Source organism: Perognathus longimembris, chromosome 10 (assembly GCF_023159225.1).
Source record: "Perognathus longimembris pacificus isolate PPM17 chromosome 10, ASM2315922v1, whole genome shotgun sequence".
In the NCBI taxonomy this organism is placed as follows: Eukaryota; Metazoa; Chordata; class Mammalia; order Rodentia; family Heteromyidae; genus Perognathus; species Perognathus longimembris.
The window spans coordinates 20,018,402-20,041,239 of record NC_063170.1 but is presented as its reverse complement, the minus strand read 5'-3'; the positions used below and the strand labels follow the sequence as shown (position 1 = coordinate 20,041,239).

Below are 22,838 nucleotides of genomic sequence, written 5' to 3'. Positions count from 1 at the left end.
ACAGATTTAAATCATCCTAGTAGCTGAACAGTTTAAGAGTGAGATTTTAAGCAGCTTCTTGGTTTAAGTTAAAATATTTATATAGTTAAAAAAATAACTTGCCATTTGTTTTCTAGGAAGAGGCAGAAACGCCGAGGCATTTTAAATCCGTAGCGAGGCAGCATCCATCCAGAGTCATTCTGCTTTCACAGGAGACTTGCAAAATGTTGGATCTAAACCATTCACACCTCTGCCACCAGTCAGTCTGATGCATTTGAAGAATAATTCCAGTCTCCAACTCAATTTACCTGAGACTCAGCTAATCTCGTTTTCAAATGAATTGTTCTTTCCCGGACAATCCTTAGGAACCGTATGGCTCTCTCCCTTTATATAATAAGCATTAGATATTCCAGGGCAGACATCTAAAAGATTCAGTCAGTACATTCATATAAAAAAGACTCCTTATAAAATAGGATCTCACAGTGAAAAGGTGCTGTTGGGAACACTTTGCCATCTACTACAAGCAATGTTTATCGTATAGGAATATCTGAAATTCTTGCTAAAAGTGGATGCAAATCAATGCTCTGTCTTCGAAGAGATGGTGCTGATTTGGGAATGACAAATGGAGATGGTAAGGGTGAAAAGATCTTCCTCAACTCCCAGACTTCTCACATTTAGGAAGAGTAGCAGGTGTTTGAGGTGTAGAGTGAGGTGGAACCCAGAGTCTCATGCATGCCTGGCAAACACTCTACCACTAGACTAAACTCTCAGCTCCTGGACAAGATTTTCATTTTATCATAGCAATAATCTTGACAATACAAATTTGGAAACAATGCAATTGAGAATGGTTTCAATGTCACACCATGTTGGGGACAGCTGCGTCTTTAAGAGGGGACGGTCCACTTGGCCTGTCCCCCCCACCTTCCGGCTTCAACTGGAAGAGAAGCAAAGCAGCCCCCGCCTCTTGGCTCTTGGCCACATGCGTAATGGCGGGGACCCCAGAAACCCGGTCCTTGGGGGGCTGTGGTCTCCGCCCATAGAGGAAGTTCCGTGACATCACCTGAGGGACAGTCCATCAGCCAATCCAATAGCCCCTTTCCTCGTCATCTCTGGGAGTATAAACTGTTGGCCCCTCCTTTGAATAAACCAGAATGCCCCCGAGGCTTTCTCCGGGACTCCCACGCACCCCATGTCTTCCTTGGGATGGGAAGGGGACAGGGGTCCTGCGACCACACGCAAACTGAGGCTACCTGGGGTCCCTGCTCCCGCGATTAATCCCTACTGGCCAGGGGACGTGAGAGAGTGAGAAAGGATCACACACGGAAGAGGCAGAGAAGCCCAGGACCCCACACACACACGTGGATGGGGGGCAGAGTGAAGCCCGGCAACACCACACAGCTAGATTCCCACTATGAACAAATGAGCACATATTGTGCGCACACACACATATACATACCCTCACTGAGAATTGAACACACAGGCATGCCAGCCTTACATTCCTGATTGCTTTTTTTTCTGCACAGGTCTGGTGCTCTACCACTTGAGGCACATTCCACTCCTGCTTTTTGCTGGTTAATTGGAGATAAGATTTGCATGCTCAGGTTAGTTTTGAGCATGATCCTCAGATTACAGGCATGAGCTACTGACACCAGCTTTTTTGTTTGTTTTCTTTGCCGGTCCTGGGGCTTGAACTCAGGGCCTGGGTGCTATCCCTGAGCCTCTTTTTGCTCAAGGCTAGCATTCTACCACTTGAGCCACAGCGTCACTTCCGGCTTTTTCTGAGTAGCTTATTGGAGATAAGAGTCTCATGGATTTTTCTGCCTGGGCTAGCTTTGAATTGCAGGCCTCAGATCTCCACCTCCTGAGTAGCTAAGATTATAGGCATGAGCCTCCACCTCCTGGCTGTTGTGGGGAGGGGGGCTGTTAATACAAAAGTCTTGCTATATAGCTTAGGCTAGCTTCTAACCCATGATCCTCCTGCCTCAGCCTCCGCCTCCTGAGTGCTGGGATTATAGGCATGTACCAGCATCCCAAAGCATACCCTGTATCACCGATGAGGAACACATTCCAAAACGAAGTCCCTCATATGTGTTACCACTTAGTTCTTAGAAACAAAAGGAGCTGATGTGGTAGTGTGTGCTTGTAGTCACAGCTACTCAGGGAGGCTGAACCAAGGAGCTTAGCCTGGCACCCTGCTGAACCTCCTGCCCCTTCATAAGGGACTGCCCAACAGGGACAAACCACCCCACCACGCTCAGGCCAGGAAGCCGGGACTGCTGTGCTGCTCACAGAGAGCCTACCCGCCTCTCTACTGCATGCATTGTTTCATACTTTTTGTTTGTTTGCTTGCTTGCTTGCTTGGAGACACTATGTAGCCCAGGCTGGCCTTGAACCTTGCTGCCTCAGCCTCCTAGTACCGGGGTTACAGGTGTGCACCACCATGCCCGGCTTGTTTTGTAGCCTTGGAACAGAGAGGCTATTTCTGTAGGACCTTATCGCAATGGGTCCCTTCTCCAACTTCCCACAGTGTCCATACCTCATGCTGACCCCTGCCTAGGAAAGTAATGTTGTTCCTAGAAACAGTGACTGGCAGGAGCGGGGATGGGGGGGTGGGGGGAGAGGAGGAGGGAGGCAGGGGTCCCCAGGGACTGCAGGAGCTTAGGAATGTCATGTGATGACATTTGATTTCCATACCATGGCTGGCCCCAAGGTATCCTCGGGCATCCTTGCCTGGCACGCATGGGGACGCACGGGCTGAGACAGGCCGGGGAGAAGTGGGGTACACCTGGCACCTCACTCTGCCTCCTCCTTCTTCTCCTCCGCTATCTCCACCGACAGCTCCGAGGGGCCCGCTGCCTCTTCCTTGCCTCCTTCAGGCTTGGATGCTGGTGGGGGTGGAGAGCGAGGGGCTACGGGCTCCCGGGGCTCCTGGGGTTCCGGGGCAGCTGGCTGATCTGCAGGTGCCGAGCCTGCCTCTCCCTCTCCAGTGGCTTCTTGCGCGCTCTTGGCCTGAAATCCAGAAGGGGTACCTGGTGAGACCCCTCCTCTGAGGGCTTGGAGACGCCTGGGCCAGCACCTGTTCCCACCTCCCAGGACACCAGACAGGCCCAGGGAGGCCTGAGCGGGTCCTGGAGAAGGGCACCGCCGACATTCAGGAGGCACCGAATGGATCACTGGGACACTGAAGGCTGAAAGGCCCAGGGAGATTTCATGGAAAGCCCTGGGGACATTTTCAATTCTTGAGTGGTGGGCTGCAAGCCCGGGCGGAGGCTTTCTTTCAAGTGCAGAGCTGCCCTGTCCTATGGATGGAGGTGAGGTAGTGTCCACAGGGAGGGACATCAAGGACCCCAAAAGGCTGAGCCATCCTGCTTCCCCCTCCCCTCCCCTGTTACCTCCGATAGCCAGTCCCGGGGCCGGTGAGGAAAACTGAGCACCTGGGTAAAGGTGATGAGGGCAGGGGACCTGCGGCCTGGCCACCTTTCTGAGGTCTTCCCAGCACTTCCGAATGAAGGATGGCAGAACACCATCAGCCCGCCATCGGGCCCAGCTGACCCTTGTTTGGGGACTTGATGGGTGCCCGCAGCCTCTACCCTGTGCTGCCTCAGGCACTGGCAGAGCTGTAGTTGGGTAGAATGAACAAGCCTCTGTGGGTGCCTGTGGCGGCTGCCATGTCTGAGCCCATCTCCACTGGCGAGGGAGCAGGTCCCAGCGCATGCCTCCAGAGGGCCCTCGGCTGTCCGGTACCCCTGGACGAGGAGGCTGAGTGCCTGTGAGGACTACAATTCCCGGAGGTTTGCTCAGTCGTAGGGTATTGAGGGAAGGCGATGATGGCAGTGGGAATGGGACAGGATTCTTCTAGAAGCCAAGGCATCAAGGGAGATCTGGGGACTGTTTCCTCTGCCTCAGTGCTCCTGGGGGCTTTGGTGCCCTGTTGCCCCCTGCTCTGTCCATGCTAACCCCTGCCAATGCTCTTCCAGGATGGGATGCTCAGACGGGACTTCAAACTCACAGAGCTCAGAGACGGGAGGAGGATGGGAAGGCTGAGGAAGAGCTTTCACCAAAGGCTTTCAAAGCCACATGCTTCATCTTTACAGCCCGCGTGGCCACCACGAGTGAGCACTCGGGTCTCAGAAAGCTTGGGGACCCCCGGCTCACAGCCACAGCAACAGAGCTGGGATTCACCTTGAGCCCCCGCTATTCAGCCCTGGCTGTTGCCAAGTGCCGGAGAAAGCCTTTTATTAGACAAATGTAATTCACCTCTGTGCAGTAAGCTAACACATAGGAGCAAGGAACCATTTTGAGGTCAGGTTCGTGGCCTTCAGCCCACACATCAGATCGCCCTGCGCCCGGCCGGCTGGCTAGCCAGTCATTGCTGCAGGGTGGCGCCATTTGGCGGCTGTGTCTGGAGGGTGTCGTAGAACAAGGTAGCTCCGGCTGGGAATGACCCCTGCGTGGGTCCTCTGACTCACAGTAGCCTGGATTAAGGCTGAGCTTATTGGTCCCCCTTTGAGCTGGGCCGCTCCCCTGTTGCCAGCCTCCCCTGCCTCCCCCAATCCTCCTTTGCTAAGCAGCCTCCCCAAAGGACGGTCATGAACAGATGTAATTAGTGCAATTATTCTACTTGACATTCTTGGCTTTAGTCACAGGGAAAAAGAAAAAAGTCCCAGAGCTCATTTGCATATTTCCTTTACATTTCTAGGAGTGGGGGCTGAGGCCCTGTGCCCATGTGTGGGATTTTTCCTTTCAAATAGTTTCAGTTGTCACAGACACAGTGTGAAGCAGAGAATACCCCTGTCACCTGGGGAGGGCTAGTCTCTGTCCTCAGGCCTCTACATGAGTGCTGGGGGCTCTCCTTGGGGTTTGCCTTCCCCCCTTCCTGGTCCAGGACTAGGCACTTGTGTGTGTCCCAGGTCTTCCAACCCCATCCCCAGCTTACTGAATGTTCCCTGGAATTAGCACATGCTCCGGTTCTGTCTGGCACCTGTGCTAGGAAGGTTATGTGAATTCCCACACAGGACGATCTACGCTGGAAAACTACTTCTATAGGCTAAGTTGCGCGCGCGCGCATGCATGTGTGTGTGTGTGTGTGTGTGTGTGTGTGTGTGTTGCCAGGACTGAGGCTTGAACTCAGGGCCTGGGCACTGTCCCTGAGCTTTTGTGCTCAAGGCTAGCGCTCTACTACTTGAGCTACAGCTTCACTTCCAGCTTTTTGGTGATGAGTTGTCGATAAGACTTTCCTGCTCAGGCTGGCTTTGAACCACAATCCTCAGATCTCTCAGCCTCCTGAGTAGCTAGGACTATAGGCACAAGCCATGGGTCCCTGATGGTCCTGGGCTTTTGGAAGGGGTCTTACTGGAACTTGTCAATGACTGAATCCCCAATTTTCTTATTTTCTCAAGCTAATTTAAACTTCCTTGCCTTCTGTCACTTGCAACCAGATGAGTCCTGCCCACTGTAAAGGAAGGGACCAGCGGTCCTTATCACTGACTGGTCCTTGCTCAGGGGTCTCACCTCTCCCTGGTGGAAACCTGTGACGGATGGGGTGACTGGGTCCCCACTCCCATTACCTGCTCCAGCAACTGCTGTTGTCTTGCTGCAGCCTCCAGCGCCGCCAGCTCCTTGAGCCGCGCCCGGAGGTGAGCGAGCTTGCCGCCACCTTTGGCTCCCTTGGCCCCCATCTTTCCCGCGGCAGCCAGGGCTGCGTTGAAGAGCTTGGGGGTACCCGCACGTGGGGGGAGGATGAGCACACTCTTCTGCTCTTTGGGCTTGTTGTTACTTCTCAGCATACGCCTGAAAGAGAGCCACACTCTTTACTTGGCAAGAGCTCTGGGTGGGGTTTTCGAGGGAGGAGTTGTGTGGAGGGGTACTAGGTCTTGAACTCAGGGCCCAGGTACTGTTCCTTCCTGTTTCTGCTCAAGGCTAGTTAGTACTCTACCACTTAAGGCATGGCTCTATTTCTGGCTTTGAGGAAGATAATTGGAGAAAAGAGTCACGCAGAATTTCTTTCTTGGACTGGCCTTGAAATTGTATCTCCAATCTCAGCCTCCTGAGTAGCTCAGATTACAGACATGATCCATCGGTGCCCAGTGAGAGCTCTGGTTTTGAGGGGCTGGGATGGAAGGGAGCGGGGGTGTGCTTGCACATGCTAAGTAAATGCTTATCCACACAGTCTTCCCTTCAGCACAATTACCAGCCACCCTGGTGGTTTTCAAAGGATGCTTTGTGGTAGTTTGCATAATTATTTTCTCAAGGCCTTTTAAATGCTAGGAACGGGCTCTACCACTGAGCTACATCTCCAGCCCTAGGTACTGCTGTGTGTGTGTATGTGTGTGTGTGTGTGTGTGTATTGGGGGTTGAATTTGCTCTCTCAAAGCTTTGCTCACTGCAGGCACTTTACCACTTAAGCCATGCTTCCAGCCCATGCTAAGATTTTTGTGCCCTGACAGTTGGGGAAAACCGAGACTCACACTCTGTGTAGACTCACAACTCTGTGAGATTGCCAGTAAGGGGTACAGGCAGAATCATAGCCCTGACCGACTGCAATGTAGCACCCTGTTTCTCTCAACGCATGCAGAATTTCCCGTCACACAGAACCCCCCGCCTTTTCTAAGGGACTCGTGCTGGGAATGTGTGATGAGCCATTTGGCCCAAGAACAAATGAATTTTGCCTGCAATCTCGCGGGTCTAGACTACTAATTGGCAAATTCATTCATCAGGCTGCCAGCAAAACTTGTTTGTTTGAAAATGAGGCCATTACTGGCTGCTTATCTAATCAGAGGCAATGGGTTTAAATTGTGCATAGTGATATTAATTGCTCAGGATTTGCATTTTCTCCCTCTTCCCCCCTCCTCCCTCTCCTGGAGAGCACAAACAGGATAATTCATCAGAGGCCTCCTGCACTGACACCTGTGTTATTTGAGTCCATAATTCAGGAAGTCTCACTGTGGTGCAAAATACCACAAGACAATGACCCCCAGAGACCCCCACGGGCTGCACGGCACTGGCCAGCTTCCGGACATTCCACAGGAGGGCAGTTGATGCTCATTTTCAGATGAGAAGGCAGTGTTCCTACAGCCAGGATCCCAGCAATTACCCCCACAGGGAAAAATTCATCGCCTTTAATGGAGTGACTGGCCAATCAGAGACCCGAGTACCTCACTTCTGTGGTGCCCCAGGTCCCCACAGTGAGGGTCTCTACAGTCTAAGCACAGGCTTAGGGACACTGCCAAGAACAGGGCCTATCCATGGGAGGGCCCTACAGGGCCTAAGTGGATTGCCAACCCCCCAACCTGCCAAAGAGGCATCCCAGGTCACAGGAACAAGGATATGGGATATCTTCACGCGACGTGTAAAAAGCAAAAGCTATATGTCACACTGTTGGGACAATTAGGAAAACTTGCCTATAGGTTACAGATGAGATGATAGCACTGACTCCAGTGGGAAGGTCCTGATTTTGATAAAGGTGCTGTCCTTAGTATTTTAAAAAAATTGTTGTTAGTTTTTTGGGATGGAGGTCTCATGATGGAGCCCAGGGCTGGACTTGAACTTGTGATCTTCCTGCCTCAGCCTCCTGAGTACAGGGATTACAGATATGCACCACCATGCTAGTTTAACATCGTGTGTGTGTGTGTGTGTGTGTGTGTGTGTGTGTGTGTGTGTGTGTGTGTGTATCCTGGGGCTTGAACTCAGGGCCTGGGCACTGTCCCTGAGCTTTTTTGCTCAAGGCTAGTGCTCTACCACTCGAGTCACAGCTCCACTTCTGGCTTTTTGGTGGTTAACTGGAAAGTCTCATGGACTTTCCTGTCCAAGTTGACTTTGAGTCTCAATCCTCAGATCTCAACCTCCTCAACCTCCTGACTGGCTAGAATGACAGCCATGAACCCTGACCATGAGCCACTTGTGCCTGTCACACATGTACACACACACACACACACACACACACACACACACGAAAAAAGAAAAAGTCAATTCTGTACCTGGCCTTCTTCCGGAGTAACTTTTGAGATTCAGGATAATGGACTAAAATTTCGTTCAAGTCCTTCTTGTCCAGGATGAAGAGGTTGGTGAAGCCGTGAGCCACCACGTTGGCTGTGCGCCGGTTCCCGCCCCCAACAGCCAGCAAGCTGGGGTGAAGGGGGAAGTGAGGCCCCGATCACCACATGCAACTTTGTCATCCCCCACCCTCTCATCGCCACACCCCACGGCCTCTGAGAGTCCCACCCTTTTGCTTACTAACATGGGCCATCCCCCCCACCTCCACCCCCCCACCCCCATCAAGGTCCTAGAATCCCTCCAGCCTTTGTTACCCCAGCCCCTCTGACCTTATCTCTCCAAACACAGATCCAGCTTTGAGGGTCACCAGCACAGCCTTCCCATCCGGGCCGCCCAGCACCTGCACCTGCCCAGCCTGGATGATGTACATCTCCCGGCCGATCTCCCCCTGGAACAGAGGAGCGCTCAGCCCCGCCGCCGCCGTCCCTCACAGAGACCGGTGAGGAGGCATCGAGGCTGGTCCCAGCCCGCACCACCCCTCAGTGTCCCAAAGTGGGGGCCGGTCCCTTCCTCTGTGCCCTGGGGACAGAACCCTCGTCCCCCCATCTAACAGGCAGGCTGACGTGCCAGGGACGGGCAGTGAGATCTGCTGCCTCAGCCTCCAGAGTGCTGGGATTACAGGAGGGAAATGCCACACTTGGTCCGCTGTTACTTTTTTTTTTTTTCAACCAACATTTCCTGGTCTTTACACACACACACACACACACACACACACACACACACACACACACACACACACACACCCCTCTTCACGGGAAGGAAGAGAGCTGTGCTTCCCTGTTTCTGTGTTTGGTCTGACACGGGGTCAAGCTGTGAGGGATCCCCACTGGCCAGCCAGCCCAGCAGTGTCCCCGGGAGAACATCATGGGTGGCACGCTGACCCGGGCTCACCAAGTACTCACTTCAACTCAACTACAGTCTCCCCAGCACCACAATGGTCTCTTCTCCCCCACAGCAAATGACTTCACCACATCGACAAGAGCAGCAGCAGCAGCAATCGTACCCACTCCGTGCCGCGCACAGTGCCCATCTTGTCCAGTCCTGACAACTCCCTCATGAGGGAAGCACTACTCATAGCCCTGCTTCCTCCTTGAGACAGAACTCAGGACAAGCCACCTGTCCAAGGCCACGCAGCTGAGAAGTCACTTCAGTGGCAGACACATTACCCTACTGTTCCCGTATCTTACCCTACTGTTCCCATATCCCAAATGAAGTTGCAGCCTTAAATTCCCAGCCATCAGGTTGGGCATTGTAGTACAGGCCTACAATCCAAGCATTGGGAAGGCTAAGACAGGAGAATGGAGACTGAGAGGCTGGGTGGGCTACACAATGAGATCCTATCATAACAACAACAAAAAACAAATAACAGCCAAACAGCCTTTTCTTCCTCTTCCCTAGCTCGCTGCCTCTACTACCCATCTAGAGACAGGGGCCTTCCTCGGTGGGGCTGGGGTCCTCAATCTCACAGTGCCTGCTTGGGCAGTATTTTCGCCCCTAGATGCGCACTCAGCCTTATTAAGAGCTTGAACCAAGAGAACTGAAACCTACGTTTCTGCCCCCTTGACCTCAGTGATCTTGAATCCCAAAGGCAGGGAGCAGAAAGGCTGTGGACACTGTTTATCCCGGCTCAAGGCCATATGTCTTCCCTGGGAGGGGTCCGGGGGAGTCATAGGGCCTGGGGCATCCAGACAGGACACAGTGTCCCCACGTCATGGGACACCCCTCCTCTCCTGATGTGGGGAGGGGAATGAGACCCTGGACGGGCACTTATTCTCTTTTTCAATCAATCATCTGGACTTTAATGTGAAAGCGCCTTTGCTTTGTTGTTTGTGTTGTTTCATTGGAGATAGCGTCTCACTGGGTAGCCTAGGCTGGCCTGCAGCCTGTGATTCTCCTTCCTCTGCATGGGTTCCTCACCCCACACCCCAGCGACCACAACCCCAGGTAGAGGGAGCCGGGGATGCTTGGTAGAGCCCCCTGGGCACATCTGAATTCACATCCGCAGCTGGGCACAGCCTCCTGTTCCCAAGCCAGCCACGGCCCCCCGAGCCAGGCTCCGCCCAGCCGCCCCAGCTCGGGTGCAGCACCCTGCCTCACCTTCTTGCACACGTAGTCGTTGGGCAGGTAGACCACTGAGCGAAGTCTCTTGAGCATGTCGAAGATCATCTGCCGGTCACAGCCCTACCCGGGGGAAGGGAGGAGAGGGAGAAGCCCCTTTAGAGGAAGGTTTGGGTTTGGGGTCCCCCACTCCTGAGGATGAGGGTGCCTAGGGGGGTACCTGAAAGAGCGCCACTTTGCTGACGATGTCATAGTTCACATCAATGGCCAGGTCCAGCCGCATCTTGTCCGGAAGCTGCACCATTAGCTCTGACTCATCTGTGAAGGGGACCCCGGGGGTCAGAGCAGGGGGCTTCCCCCCACAAGCCCAGGCTGAGCTGCATCGGCTTAACCAGCATGGACCAACGCACCTTCACACCTTCCCTTGTCACCCGCGGCCACTCACACTCCCAAGAGTGACATCGCCTCTCTGAGCTCTTGTCCATAGCAGTCCCACTGCCAATGTCCCTAACGTCTAGTCTAGTCTTTCTTCAAGATCCAGCAGCAAAGTTACCTTCTCCAGGAAGCCTGCCCTACGCACTCCATCCAGCTTCTGTGTTAGCCGTCCATGTGCTGTAGCACTTGTCACCCCCAAACTGCCATTGTTTAGAGGCTGTTCCCCTCAGACCAGAGGTGAGGACCGGCTGATCGTGTGCCAGGGATTACAGAGCATTTACCAAGGTGGTTGTGCTCAGCCCCTCCAGCCCCAAGAGAAGAGGATAACAGCAGTCACCGTGAGTGGCAGTGCCTTGCCGAGGGCCTCGCAGCCACAGGTAAGGATGGAGGGAGGGTGCACAGCCCACAGCCTACCTAGACGAGCAGGCTCCTTGGAGGATCTGCAGAGCCCATGAGAGAAGGAGGGCAGGAGGAGAAGATGAGGGACAGGAGATCTCCTCCTTCCCTGATTTTTATTTTTAATATTCTCTTGACCGTGTGTGTGTGTGTGTGTGTGTGTTTAGTGTAGTATGGTGTGGTATGTGTGTGTCCTGGTCCTGGGGCTTGAATTCAAAGCCTAGGCACTGTCCCTGAGCTTTTGTGCTCAAAGCTAGTGCTCTACCTCTTGAGCCACGCAGCGCCACTTCTAGCTTTTTGGTGGTTAATTGGAGGCAAGAGTCCCACAGACTTTCCTACCCAGGCTAGCTTCAAACCATAATCCTCAGATCTCAGCTTCCTGAGTAGCTAGGATTACAGGGATGGGCCACAAGCACCCTAGGCTGAGTTTTTTTTTATTATTATTATTTTATGACACAGGATCTCACTTTGTAGCCCAGGCTGGCCTTGAACTTGCCATCCTCCTGCCCCAGCCTCCCAAGTGGATTATCATGCCTGTCTCTGCTTCCCTGGTTAAACTCTACTTTGAGGGCTGGGAATGTGGCTTAGCAGTAGAGTGCTTACCTAGCATGCATGAAGCCCTGGGTTCGATTCCTTAGTACCACATAATGGCACTGTGTGGCTCAAGTGGTAGAGCGCTAGCCTTGAGCAAAAGAAGCCCAGAGACAGTGCCCAGGTCCTGAGTTCAAGCCCCAGGACTGGCAAAACAACAACAGCTGTACTTTGACCTTGGATAGGGCTGCATCTCAAAACAGGTGGGGTGTGGAGAAAGGGCACACCAAAGACAAAACTCTCAAGTTTTGGGAACTCAGGACAGCCCAGCTTAGCTCCCCTTCTCAGGTAATGCCAGGCCCTCTCACACCGATACGGGGGTAACAGCCAAGGGGGCCCCAGGGCTCAGGACCTCAGAGTCAGAGGACAAGGGAGGAGCCCTGAAGATGTAGCACTGGGTGTTGAAGGTTGGGGGTGGGGGGAGGGAGGCTGGTGGCCTCAGGGCATGGCCAGCTTACCCAGCATGCCTTGGGAGTGCCAGGTGTACTCGTACCAGGTCTTGACACGGTTCTGCACCGACTTGGGGATCTTGTAGAAGTGCATGTACTTCACGGTGCTGTCCATGCAACTGCGATAGTAGGTCTGGCCAGCCGTGGCGGCGCCCACCACATCTCTCATCTGAAACAGGGGTTTGGGGGAGGTCAAGGAGGTGCTGGGCCACAGCAGGGTGCCGAAGGGGTTTGCAGGTGTCATGTCACAGAAGCCGGGGCCTTCGGGAGGATGTAGGAAGGGAAAGCTGGGGTGACTCAAGCTGGCCTCGGGTCAAAGGGCCTTATGCATGGGGAGTGTCTCGGGCTGGGATGGTTCTGGAGCTATGCATGGCCCTGTGCTGGAGCAAACAGAAGCCCTGAGTTCTGTGTTCAGAGTGCTGCCCTCCAAAAGTTGCTTGAGGACTCTGTTCACCTCATGCTTGAACTACAATGTAAGACACCCTTCCCCAATTAGAAAATCTAAAGGACATAGCCCAAGGCCTTAGTCATATCCTCCCCAGCACTCTGGGCTCCCCGCTGTCCAGTGCCCATACAAGGGCCATGGGTGTAGAAGAGGACGCTTCTGACAGAGATGGGGGTGGGGGACCCGCAGTGAGAGTGTCCATAGATGGGAGGGGCCTGTGGTGGGAGCGTCTATGGTGGGAGCGTCCGTCGATGGGCGGGGCCTTAGTGGGAGTGTCCATTGGTGGGCGGGGCCTGTGGTGGCAGTGTCCACCGGTGGGCGGGGCCTGTGGTGGGAGGCTGCCTGTGGGAGGAGCAGCGATGCTTGGGTGGGGCCCCAGCTACCTGTCCAATCATCACAGAGAAAGCAAAGACACCAGTGAAATAGTTCAGCAGCTGGAAGACAATTTCAAAGAGCGTCTGGGGGTCAGGCAGCCCCCCGATGGTGATGAGGGTCTTCACGGCCCAGTAGTAGCAGCGAATGTAACTGGAGGGAGAAAAGGAGCCCTGGTTATTACAGGACCCGCCCTGCCACCCTTGGCGCGTGGTTCAGACACCTCCTGAACCTTTTGCATGATGCAAACCGGGGTCCTGTTACAGCCCCTGGATGCACCAAAACGGCTTCCAATCCAGGCATAGGGTGCAGCGGTTTCTAGAGCAGGTCTGAAGATAATTTCTGGTTCAGACATAGCTCTGTGCCAACTCTGCGGGGACCTTTGGTCACCCTCTCATAACAGTGATAAAGTCTGGATATGAACCCCACCCCCAAAAGTTCAGGCCTGTATGGCAGGCCTGGTCTCCGTGGAGAGTGGATCTTTTGGGAAGTGACTGGATCAGGGCTCTGCCCTCATCCATGGATGAGTCCGTGGATGGACTCATCGTTTGATGATAATATTGGGAGATGGTGGGGACATAGTGGCCGGGCCTGGGTAGAGGAAGTAGGTCACTGGGTGCTGTGCCTTTGAAGGATGGTCCTTGTCTGCTGCCCTTTCCCGTTCTCTCTTTCTGCTTGCTGCCTGCCACAAGGTGAGCTGCTCTGCCAGACTCCACCCTGTTGCCCCAATGTTGCCTCACAGAGCCTGCCGACCATAGGCTGTAACCTCTGAAATTGTGAGTCAAAATAAAGCTTTAAGGTGTTCCCACAGGTACATGTCACACTAACTCCTGTGGCTCCGGGAGATCAGGAGGGCTGGGTGGGAGGAGACTGGCTCTGCTGCCTAAAGCCCTCCGATATCTACACAATTTTCTTTTGCTTTTGTGTAGGCTCATGGAAAGCTAGAACAACATGAAAGGTGAAAGATACTGTCACCCCTACAGGGTCAACCAACCATGGGTGGAAAACACTTGAAGGAGAATTGGGTCTGCACTGCACATGGGCAGACTTTGCTCTCCTTATTGTTTCCTAAATAGCACCATATCACAACGGTTTACATAGCATTTGTATTGTATTGGGTATTATAATGAACCTTGAGATGATTTGAAGAATTCAGGAGGCTGTGTGTGTGCATGTGTGTGTGTGTATTAGCCGCTTCATAAAAGGGCTTGGATACCCATAGATTTTGGTATCCCCTGAGATCCTGTAGCCAATATTCAGGAATACTGAGGGACAAACTATATCTTGAGGACAACCTTCTCTCTGTGTCTCTCTCTGTTTCTCTTGGTCTCTCTCTTTCCCTCGGTCTCTCTGTCTCTGTCTCTCTCTCTCAGTACTCCTGGGGTTTGAGCTTAGAGCTTTGTGCTTACTAGATAGATGACCCACCACAACCTCAAACCTAGGACCACTCATTCTGACCCTTTCCTTCCCCATCCATTTTCCAGATAGTGAAACTGAGGCTCCTGAAGGCAAAGGGAACCAGCTGGTAAGTTCTAGAGCTGGGACAAGAGTCTTGGACACTGTTTCTCTGAGCTTTCTTACTACCATCAATTAGTTACCAACACAGACTGGTAATCGAGCAGGACACAAAGTGTGGATGATGGGGTCCCCCAGTGTCTGACGATCACAAAACTCCTCAGACCCCTGTCTATACCATCAGCCCTCCCAGTAGTCAGCAAAGCAGGGAAGCCAGGCAGTGCTGGTCAGCATTCCTGGCCTTCTTGGGCTCCCTCCACCAGCTCTCTATGCATCTGGGCCCTATAGCCAGGCTGCCTGGGATCAAAGTCACTGTCTAACCTCATAGCCTGGACCAATTTCTCCTTTTTCTCTGAGCCTTCTCCTCTAATAAGGACAGAAGTGGAGCGCCCTCCACAGGCGACGTCAAGGAAAAGGTGAGTTGCTCAGACAGAGCCTGAGCTAGCTGGCTAGCTGGCCTTGAAGTAACTCAGCAGTCAAGATCTTCAAGCCATGCTGCCTTCCAGGTCCTTGCAGTGAACAGCCTGGCCTGTGTCCTCAGGAAGATTGGGAATAGGAAGGTGTTGTTAGGGACTGCGGGGCGGGGGGGGGGGGGGGGGAACTCTGCATGCAAGGCTTGGGCAGGGCTCCTAGCAGTGTCATCTGTTGCCTGGAAGTCTCAGGACAGCAGGACAGCTTGATGGTCAAGTCCCTGTCATACTGCTTCTGGCCAGCAGAGGGAGCAGAAACTAGCCTTTAGCTGAGCAGAGCAGTCTTTGATCTTCCTGACCACTGGACTAGGCTGGGGGGAACAGGTGTTCGTTTGTTTGGGGCAGTACTGGGATTTGAACTCAAGGCCTCATACTTGCTCAGCTTGCTTGCTTAGCTGACACTTTAAGCCACAACTGCTTCTTACCAGTTATTTTGGAAATGGAGTCTCAGGCCTATTTCTGCCCGGGTTGGCTTCTAACCTCAGTCCTCTAGATCTTCGCTTCCTGCTTAGCTAGGATTAAAGGGATGAGCCACGGGCTCATAGCACAACTGGACTGTAGCAAGGCCACGATCAGAGAAAGCATAGGAGCTGTGTCCTCAAACCTTGGCTTCACTTGACCACTCCTAGTGGGAAGGCTGTTCCACTGTGTGGCCCATCTTTGAGCCCCCTGTGCTGCTCTGTGGGTCTCTCCCATGCTTCAGACCTAACCAAAGCTGAAGCACCTGGAGCAGTATATGCAGAAACTGGACCATAGAGCAAGCACCCAACATTCATTTTAAAGTTAGCTGCACTCTCAGATCTGCTGAGGTATTTCCTTTCACTGTTTACACTTCATCGTGAGCAGTAGGCGGAGAAGACGGCTGCCACTGAGGTGTGTCTTCTCAAGGCAAAGCACCTAGAGCTCCCAAGATGAGCCCAGAGTGCAGCTCCATCCTCCTTCCCCTCCCTGCTTGCCAGCCTTCCCCAGGGCTGCCAGCCCTGTCCCTATCCAGGAAAGTGGGTTCTTACAGTCCCAGGATACAAACCCCCATGAGAATTGAAGCAGAGCCAGGAAATGTCCCTTAGAAAACCTAAACTCTTAGGCCAAATGTGGTGGCTCCCACCTGTAATCCCAGCTAATTGTGAGATGGAAACTGGGGAGAATTGTAGTTAAAAAAAAAAAGTCAGTAGCATCCCATCTGAGTCCATAGGCCAGGTATGGTGGTATGTACCAGTGGTCTCATTTGTGCAGGAGGCATAGGTAGGAGGATAGCAGTTGGAGGCTGACCCAGGCAAAAAGCTTGAGACCTTATCTGAAGAATAACCTAAAAGCAAAAAGGGCTAGGGACATGGCTCAAGTGGTAGAGCACTTGCCTAGCAAGCTCAAATCCCTGAGTTCAAACATAAGTACCACATGCAACAAAACCAGAAACAAATTTTGAGAAACAACTAGATTTTTTAAATTTGGTGTTAATGGTTGTTGACAGTTCTGGACCAGAGGTTGTGAAGCCTTTCCCTAATACGCTGGCTATCCCATAACCACAACTTGTGGGAGGGGAGAGAATTGGACAGTGTCTAGGCACACACTGGAAATCTTACCTTGAATGTGATGTGCTTGTAATCTTAGCGTTCAGGAAGCTAAGGCAGGAGGATTTCAAGTTCAAGGCCAGCCTGGGCTATTCAGTGAAACTCTATCTCAATCTCTTTCCCTCCTGACAAAGAACCCTGAGTATGGTGTTACCCCCCACACTGTAGATGAGAAAACTGAGTTTCAGAAGGATAAGGGCCTCACCAAGCTCAGCAGGGTAGACATGACACAGAACTGGTGCTCAGCCCTTTACATAGAAAGGACTTTATATCCTCTGTCTGCTATCATGTGAGGGGCTCGGTGGATGAGTGGTGATGATGGATGGATGGATGGATGATGGGTAGATGGATAGATGGATGGATAATGGATGATGGGTGGTAGATGGATAGATGGATGGATAATGGATGATGGGTGGATAGATGGATGAATGACAGATGCCTAGATAGATGGATGGATGATGGATGGATAATGAACAGATGGATGGATGAATGGATAGATAGATGATGGATAGAAGGATGGATGATGGACAGATGATAGGTGGGTGGGTGGGTGGATGGATGGATGATGGATGGATGGATGGTCTAGAGAGGCTGGAGATCAGGAATGGGGATGGGTTTGGGAGAAGGGAGCAGGGAGTAGAACACTGGGGACAGGGAGTGTCAGACACTGGCCCCATCCCAGACACACTGTACCTCATGCCTGCCTAGGCTCTCTGGATCCTGGGGATGTCTCTGTGTATGTCCTTTACACAGTCCCCTTAGGCTACAGGTCTGATACAGAAGTGACAGCTGTGACCATGTGGCCGAGGGCCAGCATGGGTCCTGAGAAGGGGTCATTCTGGCAAATGACCACACTGAAAAGAAAGTCACCTTGTCTGTGAAGGACCTGCTTGCTCCAGTGCAGCTGGAAGCAGGTGCTTGGAGGGGGACAGAGTGTGGACAATTAGACCAGGCACTTTATGTCACTAGTAGGGACAGCCCAGGCCCACTTCAAGTGAAGCTGTGGTTGGGGTTTGAAATGTCCCTTACAGGCCCTGTGTTAAAGGCTTGGTCCCCAGCTAGAGCCTCTCAGGAAGTCCTCCGGTCATTGGACCATGTCCTTGAAGGGGATGGAAGGGCCTTACTTACAGACGGAAGCATTAAAGCTAGATGGTGGTCCACACCCAGATACTTGGGAGGTGGGAATTAGAAGGATTGCAGTTTCAACCCAGCCTAAACACCATCCCCCCAAAATTAGGGAAATCTCACTTCAATCAAGAAGCCAGGTATAGTGGTGTGTGTCTGTGGCCCTAGCCACAAAGGAGGCTATAGGAAGATCTCAGTTCAAGGCCAGTCCCACACAAATGTATGAGACTCTTCTGGAACTATAACTGGGACCGTGGGTGTGGTTTAAGTGGTAGAGCTCCTAACTAGCAAGTGTAAGGGTGAGTTGCAGAGTTCAAATGCCAGTACCATCCAAAAATAAAAACAGGTATTAACTTAAATGTGCACATGGATTATAACATACATTCTAATTTTAGAAATGTTAAAATCTTTTTTAAAAAGGTACCAATCTGGAAAAAATTAATGTATTAATCCATAGATTTTTGTCATGAGTAATTTTTTCTTTCTTGGGATAGGATTTTGCTATGTAGTCCAGGCTGGTCTCTAACTCAATGTTTCTTCCTGCCTCTACCTCCCAAGTGCTGAGATTACAGGCATGAATAACCTTGTCCAAATTCTTCATCATTAAGCTTCTCCGAGCCATGGCTTTGATAACCACCCACTTTATCATTGGCTCAAGAACACCTGCCATATGTGAACCTTTGTCTCCCTCACCACTTTAGAAAGTGTACTTACCACTCCTTCTGGACTTTGGGGGTGTGGAATGGATTTTTCTGGTGGGTGAGCCTGCTGTGTGGCAAGTAGCCTGAGCTCAGGAAACTTTAGCCTAGAAGATGTGGAGACCAATCCTTCGAACCATCGTGTGTCAAAGACTCCTTAGAAACAAGGTTACCTTGGCAGAGTGTGGCCCTGGGGTTCCTTCCCAGGACCCTTTCAGCCCTGGAGTATGGCACACAAGAGGCCAGCTCACCTGTTTCCCACGCCATCATACACCCAGTGAGTGGAGCCTATGCCCTGGTAGGCTGACGCCCAGTAGTAAAGACAGGAGTTCAGGTGCAAGCTGTACAGCAAGTAGGCGGTGGTTCTGATGACCCTGGGAGGGGGCGGGCACACAAAGGCAGCCGTGAGATGATGTGTTAGGATTTGCTCACCTCAGGGGCAGGATGGCGGGACCAGCCACCCACACTAAGGTTCCCCTGCTGGAGCTGCCCAGCTCTGCCCAGCTTCCCAGGAGGGTGGACACCCAGCTAGGGGAACCAAGGAAGGACTGGGATGACCTCATCAGATGCTTCTTTTTTTGGGGGGGGGGATACTGAGGTTTGAACTCAGGACTTCACCCTTCCTAGACAAGCATTCTACCACTTGAGCCACAACGCAGTTCTTTTTTGCTTTAGTTATTTTTCATAAAGGATTTTTTTTGTGTTCTGAGATCAAGACTCCAACTCAGTACCTGATGCTTTGCTCATTGGCTGGCACTCTATCAATTGAGTCACACCTCCAACTGAGGACATGGTGCCAAAGGAGAGGCACAAGCCTGCTCCCTGAGTGTGGCCCCTGGGTCCCTACAGAGCCACCCCCCTTGTTAGGACTAGATGAGGTCGCTTCAGCTCTCTGTGCTGACACCAATGCTGGGAGTGATTCAGGTCAAGCTGCCCGTGTCCTCTCACAATGGGGGGAAACGGGACCTTCTGGTTCTCTGAAAACAAACATCTTGGCCAGGAAAAGCCCCCGCTTCCGGCAGCAGAGGCCAGGGAGCCAGAAGGGGAGGCCAGGAGATGGATCCTGTTGTGGTGTGGTGTGTGTGCGTGTGTATGCATGCATGTATGTATGTATGTATGTATGTATGAATGTGTGTGTGTGTGTGTGGTGTGCATGCACACGTGCGTATTCATGGCAGGGGGAGGGGTGGAGGGTTCTGTCTTACCTGTAAACGTAGGCTTTGCTAAGGATGGCTTCCAGACGGTTGTTAAACTCAAAGAAGGCCATGTACTGGAGGAAGAGGAAGGCGTCAGGGGCAGCCTTGTCTACGGGTGGTGCTGCCCTCCCCTCCCCGGCTGGCCCTACACCTGGCAGGACGAAGCCCCTTCCTCCCCAGGGGGCAGCGGCTGGACAAGGACTGCTCAAACCAGAGGACACGACCCTCCTCTGATGGCTCCCTCAGAAACGATTCATGATGGTATCCTCAGCTTGCAAAGCATCTGGGGACCCCGAGACCTTCACAATACTGTCATGATGCTTCCAATGCTACACATGTCCCAGGCCCGGGACTCTGCTTCCAATGTTTATTTACATAAATTAACATAAGTTAATTAAAATGAGAACAAACAGGTTTTCTAGAGAAACAGTTGCCCTAAATGCCTCTCCCCTATGCCCTTAAAGTCTTATTGGTGATAATAAGAGCATACTAATAGTTAATCTTTGCTGAGCAACTCCTATATAATTGGCACTTTCTATAATTACCTCCTTCCATATTTACCTTGGACGTATGAGTTGTCCCCCCCCTTTGTTCCTAGGGCTAGGGATGAAGCCACCCCATGGGGACACTGTCCCCCCACTTCCGCCTTACCTTCAAACAGCGGGGCAGGCGAAGGAGGGGGTTCACGCCAAACTTCAAGTACAGGAAATCCAAGGGTAGCAGGGACAACAGGTCCATCTGAAATCCCCACGGGACACCACAAGGCGTCACCTCCTGAGCCCCGTGGCTGAAGGGGAGGGGCAGGGAGGATGGGGGAGGGCCCCGGGAGACTTCAGACATGGCATCCCACCAACATGGCCTTGTGTGGCCCCCAGCAGGAGCTTCAGTGACACAGACACATAGCTGGGGGGCCTCTGAGGGCCACACAGACTGCGGGGACTTGTGGCCCAGACAGTGGCCCCAAGGGAGTTAACCCCAACATTCCTCCGTGTATAAGCACCAAATCACATGGGCCCCCAAAAGCCCCCCCAAGCTCACCCAGGCCTGACACCCACTGATCTGGCACCCACCCTAAATCGACGAGACTTCCGGTAGTTATTGCGCATTTCCTTCTTGTCGGTCTGGAAAGAATGGAAGAGTGGTTGGTGAATGTGTTTGAGCCTGGGCTAGGAGAACCACGACGAAATTCCCCACAGAAGCCCCCTCTCACCAGAGTCACAGCCCACCCACGGAAGCCCACGGTCACCAGCTAGCTAGATGCTCACGTCTTGCAAGGCATTGCGCTGTCAGCACGCAGCCCCTCCTGGGGCCACAGGCCACTCTTCTTTCCTGAGCGTCCGGCCACACTTCTACTGGGCCAGGACGGAGGCCGGCCACAGAATCCTATTTCCTCTAAGTCATGTTAGAGGAACCCTCAGGTGTCTGCACAGAGCTGAGCAGATGCTGTTAAAGGCCAATCTCTGGACCACTTTCCTATCTCTAATTCTCACAGGTGGTCCAGAAGCCAGTTGATCTGTGAACATATTTTATGTGTGCAATTTGAACAGGAAGGTGTGACGGGGAAATAAGCCACAAAGAAACTCCTTTTGCACTCTCCCTGCTCACTGGTTTGGTCATTTGTCACAGCACCAGGAGCAGGTCCCTTGGAGGCTCTGTGGGTGGGGTCTGCCCCATCACCCCCTCTGCCTGCAAGTGACTCACAATGATGTCCCCGCCTCTGACGAACTGCAGGCGCATCTGGAAGACTGTGATGTCCAGGAGGTAGATGAGGTCGCACAGATAGTCCATCAGCAGCCACAGGTGGATGTTGTCCGGCGTCTGGTAGGGGAAGGCCCAGCGCACTGGGATCAGCCAGCAGTTCCAGTTCCAGGCCAGCACCACGAAGAACAGCCACAGGATGTACATCAGGTCTGAGGGGAGGGCAGGAATGTGCGAGAAGGTCAGCCAGAGAAGGGCTCTTCGCCCAAACAATTAGTGGAAATGGAATGGATAAACGGCGTGAGAAGAAAAAAAGACTGTCTTTTCTATCAAAGTGTATTGTTTAAAAATTCCTGCTTTGGCCTGGTGGCTTGGCTCTAGTTAAGGAAAAGAGGTACTGCTTTGGGATAAGAGAAGATTTTTGAAATGTAAGGTTTTGCCTTAAACTGTTGTCTTTTTTCCCCCCAAGATGGAATTAAGACATAGCTCAGAAGACAAACCTCAGATTGCTCAAGAAATAGCAAAGGATGCCGGTATATTTTGAGATTACTGTGTACTGCTAATCTTATTCCAAACTCATCTTACGCAAATACATTTCACCGTCTTCAAACTAGCCAATCACGAACAGATTGTGATACTGAGCTCAATCAGTTGAGCAGAGGGGCGAGGCTTGCGTGTTGGGGATAAATAGGAAAGCAGCCTGCCAGCTGGGTGTGCTTGCTGTTCAGATTTTTGGCTGATGGCTCACCCTTCTGCAGAAGTCAATCTTGCGTTGCTGAGGTAGTTATTTTCATGTCTATTATGGTTCTCTCCAGTGGTACTGGGAGGGCATATTTATAACATTGAATATGGACACTGTAGGTCACCATTAGACACTAATGAATCCAAACACTCTGAGGAGAGGCTGTGGTGGCATTATGATTAGACAAAAGGCAGCGAGGTAGAAACACTTACGCTTTCACTCATTTTGAAATCTTTCTGTTTTTGGTCCTAGTGGGAGTTAAACTCATAGCCCGATGCTTGTTAGGTAGGTGCTCTACCACTTGAGCCATGTTCCATCCCCCTTTTACATGGGTTATTTGGCTTTATGCCCAAGTCAGCCTGGCCTTCGATCTCCCTATTTGTGCTTTACTTTGTGGTTGGTACACAGAAGTGTACCACTATGCCCAGCCATTGAGATGGACTCGTGAAAACTTTTATGCCCCAGCTTGGCCTTGAATCACAATCCCTTGATGTCCACTTCCCAAGTAACTAGGATTGCAGGCTTGAGCCACTATACCCATCTTCTTGGAAGTTTTTCTAGCAAGGTATATCTTATCTTAGTAAATAGGGTGTTAAGTAATATACAGAGCATGGAGAGGTGGACGGACAGACAGGTAATGGATGGATAGGTGTGTGGATGGGTGGTTTGGGTTACTGGTCACTTTAGAAGCCCACTGGACACCAGTACCGCCCCCCCAAATGACTTCCTGTGTGACCTTGAGAAGGTCCTTCTGGGGTGCTTGCCGGGGTCTTCTCAAAGTCACAGGTAAAGGCAGGTAAGGCAACAGGTCTTTTGTGAGCTGCATGGTGCTGCTCACCTATGAAATGACTCCCAAGGAAGAGGGGAAGGGGCTCCAAGAGGAATCCACCCCCTTCCCTGATCAGATCAGGGGTCTAGGAAGTGTGGTGGTAGAGAGAGAAGACTTGGCCAAGTTTTTCTGTGCCTCAGTTTCCTCATCTGTAAGATGGGTGTGATCTTATGCTGCAACTCCAGGGACTTTCATTAGTGTTGTGTTAAGAATCAAGCAA

General features: G+C 52.2%; 1 protein-coding gene across 1 annotated transcript in view; it reads right to left on the bottom strand.

The window, feature by feature from the left end:
• Window positions 1-2,772: 2,772 nt before the first annotated feature.
• Cngb1 (cyclic nucleotide gated channel subunit beta 1) overlaps window positions 2,773-22,838 on the bottom strand; it is a 51,435-nt gene continuing 31,369 nt past the window's right edge. The window contains exons 20-32 of the mRNA XM_048354746.1: window positions 21,051-21,259; window positions 20,420-20,470; window positions 20,001-20,087; window positions 19,359-19,423; window positions 18,405-18,527; window positions 12,789-12,930; window positions 11,970-12,129; window positions 10,310-10,407; window positions 10,129-10,212; window positions 8,301-8,419; window positions 7,956-8,102; window positions 5,547-5,769; window positions 2,773-2,988 (exon numbers count right to left, since the gene is read on the bottom strand). Coding sequence (XP_048210703.1) covers window positions 2,773-2,988; window positions 5,547-5,769; window positions 7,956-8,102; window positions 8,301-8,419; window positions 10,129-10,212; window positions 10,310-10,407; window positions 11,970-12,129; window positions 12,789-12,930; window positions 18,405-18,527; window positions 19,359-19,423; window positions 20,001-20,087; window positions 20,420-20,470; window positions 21,051-21,259 — 1,724 coding nt within the window. The remainder of the gene's footprint in view (window positions 2,989-5,546; window positions 5,770-7,955; window positions 8,103-8,300; window positions 8,420-10,128; window positions 10,213-10,309; window positions 10,408-11,969; window positions 12,130-12,788; window positions 12,931-18,404; window positions 18,528-19,358; window positions 19,424-20,000; window positions 20,088-20,419; window positions 20,471-21,050; window positions 21,260-22,838) is intronic.